This window comes from Octodon degus, unplaced genomic scaffold (genome assembly GCF_000260255.1).
Source record: "Octodon degus isolate 3935 unplaced genomic scaffold, OctDeg1.0 scaffold00121, whole genome shotgun sequence".
In the NCBI taxonomy this organism is placed as follows: domain Eukaryota; kingdom Metazoa; phylum Chordata; class Mammalia; order Rodentia; family Octodontidae; genus Octodon; species Octodon degus.
In genome coordinates this window covers 2,461,670-2,470,345 of record NW_004524697.1, presented here as the reverse complement: position 1 = coordinate 2,470,345, position 8,676 = coordinate 2,461,670, and the positions used below count along the sequence as shown (strand labels likewise).

Sequence of the window (8,676 nt, the reverse complement as noted above, 5' to 3'; positions counted from 1 at the left end):
CACCTACTGAAGTTCAGGTGCAGATCTACAAGGTTTGGATTTATCCAGCTGTGTCTGGCTTGGGTCCTGTTGTTGTGCTCAGCTCCTTTCTGCTGTTGCCCTTGGGGGTGAACCCGTTGTGCCCCTCTGGCAAGCCTTTCTGCTCCTGGACTAGCTGGGTGGTTCTATCCTTTACACTGTCTGCAGGGATTGCAGTTGCAGGGCTATATCCCAGGCCTGTATGCCCAGCCTGAGCTGAACCTGGAGGGGACAAGTTGGAGTAGGGGGAGAGGCAGCTCTCCCTCACACTCACCAGGCCTAGGCTAGGACTGGGTCTGGGGGTTCCCAGAATGCAGCAGAAATTACTACTGAGCGGGCAGTGTTGGGGAGATGCTGCGGGGGGGTGGGGGGCATCCCAAGGGGGTGGGAGAGGGTCTCACCCATGCTTCGCCTGGACTGGGACCAGTAGTAGGTCCCGCCAGCTCAGGGTAGCCAGAAACTCTCCCACACACTCACCAGTCCTGGGATAGGATCCAGTCTGGTGGTTCCTGGAACGTGGCTGAAATTCCTACTCGGTTGGCTGGGTGGGGGAGGTTCTGCAGAGTGGTGGGGGGTGTCCCAAGGGCTTGGAAGAGGATCTCACCCACGCTGCGCCTGGGCTGGGACCAGTAGTATGTCTAGCTGGCGCAGGGTAGCCTGAAGATCTCCCACACACTCAGTGGGCCTGGGCTAGAACTGGGTCTAAGTGTAAATAAAATTGACAAATCTTTAGTCAATCTAATCCAAAAAAGATAAGAAAAGACTGAAATTCATGCAATTGATAATGAAAGAGTGAAATCAGGACAGATCCTGTAGAAATCCAGAAAATCATGTATACCTACTTTGAGAACCTGCACTCTAAGAACATGGGAAATGCAGAAGAAATGGAAAGATTCCTATTTCATATGAATAACAAAGCTGAATCAAGAAGATTGTTAATAACTAAAGAATAAGAATTCTAAAAAACCACAATTCAATGGAATTGAAGATATAACGAAAAACCTATCCGTACCTCTGAAGATAGAAAGAATGGAGCATTAGTCTCTTTCAATTTCAGGAGCCTTTTGCCAGAAAATCGGAATAAAATGAACTTTGGATTTATCCAGCCTTATGGGGGCCATTGTGACTTCTTTTAAAAGGTCCTAGCTAAAAGCTGGAGCTAAGCATCTATGTGATCAAAACATCGGCCAGAAGAAGTAATATAGTAGACTGCACACAGTTCTGCACACATGCCTACCAACACACTTCAGGTATTCAGTGGTTTGGAGACAATAGATATCAAGGAAAGGAAGGATGTAAACTAATGGAAAAATGAGAATGGTACCGTATGATTTAGTGTGATATTACCATGAATACTCTGTACTCCATATAGACTAAACAGTAAAGAAGTCGGGTCAGATGGGCATGGTGGGGCCCACCTAAAATCCAAAGTGCATGGGAAGTTGAAAACAGGAGGATCACTATGAGTCCAATCTGTGTAGTGAGACCCTGCAGATTCTGTGCTAAATACATAAAGAACAGCAACAAAAAGTAGTGTCAATAGAGCTTTCAAGCTCCATAAGTTCTAATTTTGATTATACAGAAACACTATGCACATGACCCTCATAGGCGGCTGATATCCTCAATCATCTCAATGATCAACAGAACTGGCAATGTCAGATGTTGTTGACTTGAGCCTTTTACAGCTCAGCATATTAATATGGTTTTACTTTTTATATTTGTGATATATATATATATTTATATACATGCATATATATATATATATATATATATATATATATAGGATAGATATACAGCTACTTTCTCTTAGTTCAATGAGAAGAAAGAGTTATACTAATAGTGTTTAGACAAGATATCTTTTTCTTTTTTTTGGAACACTGGGGATTGAACTTAAGACCCTGCGCTTGCCAGGCAGGTGCTTATTCTCCTGAGCTATTTCCCCAGTCTCTAGATAAGATATCATGTCTGCATCTTGTACTCTGAACAACTACTACAAAGACAACAATATGTAATATATTAATTATTATAACTGTTCTGCTAACCTGTTTTGAAGCTGTCTCATTGCTAATAAAAAAAATTCTTTCTCAATGATCAATGACTTTTCTGTACCTAGGACAAATGAATTTTAACTTGGGACATCTTAATTCTGATACTCTATTATATTGTATCCTTTTCACTTCCAATTGTTCATCATTCCATACCTGGGAGACATCCATATCTATTCTGTCTTTCTTATTACAATTCCAAATGTTTACAATCTTGTTTTTTCCTTTCTTCTTAAAACAAAACCCAAACCCTAGATTACCAAAAGAATTTTATGATGTGGTTCTGAAACTCAAATAGGACTTCACAGAAATCACCTGACTGATACAAAGAAAAGATTATACCAACTTCTGAGGTTTTGGACATTTATATTTCCTTTAAGATAGTGTGGGATAATTTAGCTACTTAAGAGACACTTATTTCACTCAAATGATATTTGATATATATCAGGTCCTTGTACTGTTTTCAATGCTAGGCCTAGAGGAAGAGCAGAAACAAAGCTTGAAGAGCTTCTATTATGTTGTAGTACAGTAGAAAAAGTACAATCAAGTAGAAAATAAAATGAAAGAGAAAACTGAAGAGAATCAGTTAAGAAGAAAATAATAGTGCTTTGATCATCTCAAATAACTAAGTGTTGATTCCAAATGGTGGAAGTAAGGAGTCAAATCAAGAAGGTTGTTAGTGTCAAGCTCATTTTTTTTACATGTTTTAATTTGGATTTGTTTATTTTCTTTTTTTGTTCATCATTTTATTTTTTCCATAATTTTATTGAGAAACAAATAGCAATGAGACAGTTCAAATCAAATTGGTAGGACAGTTCCCATAATTAACACATTGCATACTGCTTTCCTAGTGGTTATTTGTTGTACAAGATGCAGACATGATATCCTATTTACAAACACAATTAGAAACAATCTCTCTATTCCTTGAATTAAGAGAATGTAGCTATATATCTATCCTAACCATTTTGAATACACAGATACAAAATGGACATTCATCTATATCCTGTTTTGTTGTTTAGTTCCATCATTTAAATATTATAGGTGTGTGAACTTAGCAAAATATTCCAAAAGAGTCCAGTAGTCCATATGTCCTGTGTCTTTTTTTCCCATAATTTCATTGAGAAACAAGTAGCAATGAGACAGTTTCAAACCAAGTTGGTAGGACAGTTTCAATAATTAACACGCTGCATACATTCTTCCTAGTGGTCAATTGTGTCAAGCTCCTCTTGACCATACGTAGAAAGAGAGCCATCTAGGCAGAAGAAAGAGAGAGAAGACAGGCCACAATGGTGGAGACAATGGGCCTGTTCAAGGTTTCAAGAGACCATGAGACTATACTGAAACCAGAAAGGAGAGCAGTGAAAGAGGCGAAATCAGGGCCAGAAAGGGATGGTCGTGTCTTATTTTCAATGAGTAATGAATGAAGGGATTAAGAGGCATGGGAGGTGATCTGAGAGACAGTGTAGTCACTTGAGCAACTAAAGTTGCTCCTGTACCTACTACAGGGTCACATCTGATAAACTCATACTGTCCATTGTGATTGTGTGGGAAAATCAGTTTCATCAACTGAGAAGCTACATATAAAATAAGAAGCAACCTATTGAGATTACAGTAAAGGAGTTTTATTGAAATATAGATACATTTCAAAATCAGTACAAATCAATATAGAAAAAAATTCTTTAAAAACATTACATTAAGCAAAATTAACCAGACTCAAAAAGTCACATATCACACATTTTTCTCTCATATCTGAAAAAATAGAGATGAGAGAAAAGTAGAGAAGAGATTATTAGAGAAGAGGAAACAGATTGGGGGAAGGAGAAGGAAAGGGAAAGAACAGCAATGGGAGTAAAAATAATCGAAGTATGTAATATGCATGTACAAATATGCCAAGATGAAGCACATATTTTGCATAATACTCATAAAATAAAAATATTGTCAACCAAAGAAAAATTATAACATTTGCATTTTTAATGAACATATTACATATAAACTGGCAGGAGGACTAACAATCCTTTTTGTTCTATAACTGTTAAAGCTTTATTCCTGAGACATTTGGAGATAAAGTTCTTAACATTAAAAAAAGAGAGAAAAAAAGGTCTTTTACGATTGGAGGCTGAACTTGGAATCGACAATCTCTTTCTGTTATTTTTTATGCGTTAGATTTTTCATTGGAATATAGTCACACAGCAATTTTTTGCTTAACTACTAATCCCAAGCTATGTCACCTCTTTACAGAGTTCAGTTTAAGGATGGTATCAATGTAAAGATTATCATTCTTAAACATTTGTCAGTGTTCAGTAGCTTTCCTCCTTTGAATTGCAAAGCTAGAAACAATGTTCTTTTCTTTTTTTACATCTGTTATGATTTAAATAATAATTCAAGTATCTCCTTTAAAATGATTTTCTAAAAGATGTTAATATTCATGAATCACAGATTTAAATATATTTTCTGGAAGGTGCAATATACTTTAAATGTATTTTGTTTTAATCATTGACTAGATCGTACATATTACAATAATATTGCTTTGTTTGCATTGTACTTTTGATAACTTATCTAATCAGAAAAGATAACGTCAGCTGTGTGAAGGAAAGCTTTAGGCTGTATCATTCATTTAAAAAGATACATTTAAAATATGATTTGAGTATGTCATTTGGATTTATTTTCGGTTATTGCTGGTATCTAAGATGGAGCTGGGGAATAGGATGGAGCTGAATCATAATCTTGGAAGTGAATTCCTTTAGACATTGTGATCTTCATAATGGCACCATTCAAATCGTCATCTTCAATAAGTGTTATTAATCCACTGGCAATCATTGATGGACTGGAAATGAAGGAAACATTGGGATTTTGAAAATAAATAATGAGACATATTATCACCTCCAATTATAATCTGAAGAACTTACATGTAACAGGAAAATATTTGTCATTGAGCTATTTTTAACTTCTTCTATTCAACTAGAACCTAAATTATATAAGTGTAGTGTTAAATTTTCATGCCTGATCATCATTTTGAATTTAAGTTTTTATAGTTACTGTTTTCACTGAGAAAATGATTGTTTTCTCATCTTTGTCAAATCAATAGATTTTAGAATTACCGGAATTATTATGGGAAAAGAAATATGAATTACAGAAAGCATTTATTAAATATCTTAATTTTTAATCAATTATTATTTGAGGTATACGTCATATAACATCTTTTTTTTTAAAGAGTTTTTTGAATATATAAGAGTCGGGGTTGGGAAGATAGCTCAGTAAATAAGTGCTTCCCTGGCAAGCGCAAGGGCCTGAGTTGAATCCCCGGTTCCACCAAAAAAATAAAAAAATAAAAAATAAATAAAAAATAAATAAATAAATAAATGAGTCTGTTCTTTTTAAAGTCAGTGCTAGAGCATGAACTTGATTCTAGGTTTGATTCATTCGACCTTATCACTGTGATTCTGTGTTGTGAAAGCCTCAACAGTGCTCAGATCCAACTCGCCTGTGGGGAGTGTGTGTGTGCGCGTGTGCGTGTGCGTGTGCGTGCGTGCACTTGTGTGTACAGTATTCATTTTACGACAGTGGTAGAAGTATGGGACCACACAAAATAGTAAAAGTTCTAGATGAATATTGCTTGTAATTTGGTCAGAGAAAATACAGTTTTCTCAAAAGTAATTAAAACTCATTTTTTAAAGGCGAGGGCTATAGCTCCAAGGTAGAGTGCCTGTGTGGCATGCACGAGGCCCTGCGTTCAATCTCCCCTACTGCAAAAACTCTCATTTTTTTTTTTTTTAGAAAAAGACATCTGATTCTGTAAAAGATATTGTCTGTATTGCAAATATAATTTATAATGTGTAAACATATTCAATGTATTAGTCCAGCAAGGTTTTATCTTTCAGATAATTTGCCCCAGCAGACTTGGAACTTTGCAGTAGTTTCTCATATTTAAAAACTTACTGTTTCCTTTTTTCTTGCTTTTCTAGACAGTGCTTTACTCTGCTATGAAAAAGAAGATAGTGCAGTCTTACTTACTCCAGAATTCCATAACACTTCATCATATCCTTGATATGACCTGTATATTCTATGTACTGTCCCATGTTTTCTTCTTTCTCAATGGACTGGAGGATGGGTGTGTTGACAAAACCTGGGCAAATGGCGTTCATCCTTACGCCACTGTTCATAAGCTTAGCAGCCATCTGCCAATTAGAAGAAAGGTGCAGGTTCAGAAGTTTTGTAGAAGTACTGCACAGGAAAAACTGAAATTAAAGTTATTCAGAAGACCAATATAAAAAACTACCAGGTATCCTCTTAACTATGAAACAATACTGGCAAGCAGAAAGATAGTAAAGAATACATACCTAAAGTACTGAATTGATTCCTGAAAGTCTCAATCAATTTCTTAAAAAAGTGGTATTATTGGACAGCTCCTGAAAATACTTAACTGCCTAAGCTGTGTTTACCTACTGAACTCTGCAGGAGCCTGAAGGTAAGTAGCAGAGATTGAACCCATATCCTGAGCTTTCTTTTAGCATTATAGTTGTATAGAGAATGTTTTTCTTTAAAATATCTTAGAAGAAATTTATAGGGCCTTAGTTGATTCTATGTACTCTTAAAAATCTGCAACATCTGGAAGAAAATCTAAGTATTTTTAGACTAGTATCAATTGCACTCATCAGTCTATCAATTTTATTTGAATTATTATTATTTTTTAAATATATTTGGTACAGGGTCTACAGGGTCTCACTGCATAGACTGGACTTGTAGTGATCCTCCTGTTTTCAGCCTCCCAAATACTGGGATTACAGGTGTGCACCACCATGCCCAGTCTCAATCCCAGTCTCAGTGTGCCCCAGGGATGGGGCCAGTACAGCAAGCCAGGGATCGAACCTCAGCCACTGTGCTCTGCCTAAGCAGGCACATTAGTCCACTGAGCTATCTGGCCAGTCATTATTTGAATTATTTTTAAAATAAAACACAGTTGATACTTATTATATACATTGGTATAGTCTATAATTTCACATTGGATTACTTTCTAAAATTTACTTGTAACTCCAGTAGTCAATACTGTGGTGACTTCACTGTTATTTGTGGTCACGTGAAGAGTACTTTTGAGTCACAAAAGTACTGAGTGTTCCCACTGAGGGGCTAGTCTGCCTTGCCTTTTTCTTTTTTTAAATGTATTTAGTACACGGTATACAGGGTTTCCAGGGTCTCCAGGGTCTTACTACATGGATCGGACTCATAGTGATCCTCCTGTGTTCAGTCTCCCAAGCACTGGGATTGCAGGTGCATGACACCATTCCCAGTGTCAGTCACCATCTCTGCATGCCCTGGGGGTGGGACCAGCACAACTAGCCAAGGATCAAACCTAGGTCTCTGCATCTGCCTCAGCAGGAGCTCTAATCTGCTGAGCTATCTGGATGGTCCCTGCCTTGCCCCCCCCCTCCCGCCCCAACTCATTTTTGTGCTTTTTGGTGATTTTGCTGTAAAATAGCCCTAATTACAGTATGGAAATGTCATGTAACATTCCTAGATAGCTGTGATGCATTTAATATTTGTGTGTTAGTTAAGCATCATTGAGGCATGAATACTACTAATCATGAATTCAATATTCAACATATATATTATATTATGCTATATTGTATATAACAAGCTTACATATTGAGTGTTTGATAAATATTTTGTGGTATAAATTTTTGGGAATTTTACTTTGTATTTCCCCTAAAAGGGATGGTTCAGTAGTCACTAATTCAGTGTTTGCAGACAAATTTAAAGAATATAGCTTCTTGAAATAATGAGAACTGACTACAGAAATTTCCAGTCTTGTAATTTTAAATGTAAAAATTCTGATCTTTAAGATTTACTTTACAATAGCTTTATGTGTTCATAGCAAACTGAGTTAATGATTATTTTGGCAATATTACAATGATAAATGCCTTCTCATGACTTATAGCAGCACAGTTTACAGTAGATCTATCTTGGAATTAGCCTCAGATCCACAGATGAGCGGAGAAAGGAAATGTGATATTCATAGACCATGCAGCACTACTCTGCCATAAAGAAGGACAACTCTGCGACATGTGTAGGTAAATGGATGCTCCTCAAGACCCTAGAGGTAAGTGAAACAAATCAGACACACAAGTTTAAATACAACATGAGGTCCTGACGTCAATTCCCAGTACCAAAAAGTAAAAAAAAAAAAAAAAAAAAAAAAGCCCTAAATAAAACATTTTTTCTCTTATATGATAAATCCAAGTACAAATAAAGAGCAAAATAAAAGAAATCAGAAAGTAGAGGGCTCTTTTTCAAATGAAATGAAAGCATAGTTGGAGGGAGCAGGGGACAAACAATAAGAATTAAGATGTGTTATGTGCACTTTCAAACTCCCCACGATAAATATAATTGTTACATACTGCAAACATGTATTTAAAGAAAGATTGTCTTGGCAAATTAAAAAATATTTTCTAATTAATGTAAGAGCACAAGAAGTACCTCTCTTTCTTTTTGATTGAACAGTTAACGTTCACACAGTGGTCTTCCCTAGCATTTCCTTCATAGTGAAGTCTCTTTCTCCATCCCTCTGGTTCTGGTTCTTCTGTCTCTCTTAGAGGAACCACTCAGAAACCACTCAATC

The 8,676-nt window shown here is 36.4% G+C and overlaps 1 protein-coding gene across 1 annotated transcript in view; it reads right to left on the bottom strand.

The window, feature by feature from the left end:
- Positions 1 to 4,490: 4,490 nt before the first annotated feature.
- Hpgd (15-hydroxyprostaglandin dehydrogenase) overlaps positions 4,491 to 8,676 on the bottom strand; it is a 60,093-nt gene continuing 55,907 nt past the window's right edge. Inside the window, exons 6-7 of the mRNA XM_023700098.1 lie at positions 6,075 to 6,238; positions 4,491 to 4,887 (exon numbers count right to left, since the gene is read on the bottom strand). Of these exons, the coding sequence (XP_023555866.1) occupies positions 4,746 to 4,887; positions 6,075 to 6,238 (306 nt within the window). The 3' untranslated portion in view covers positions 4,491 to 4,745. The remainder of the gene's footprint in view (positions 4,888 to 6,074; positions 6,239 to 8,676) is intronic.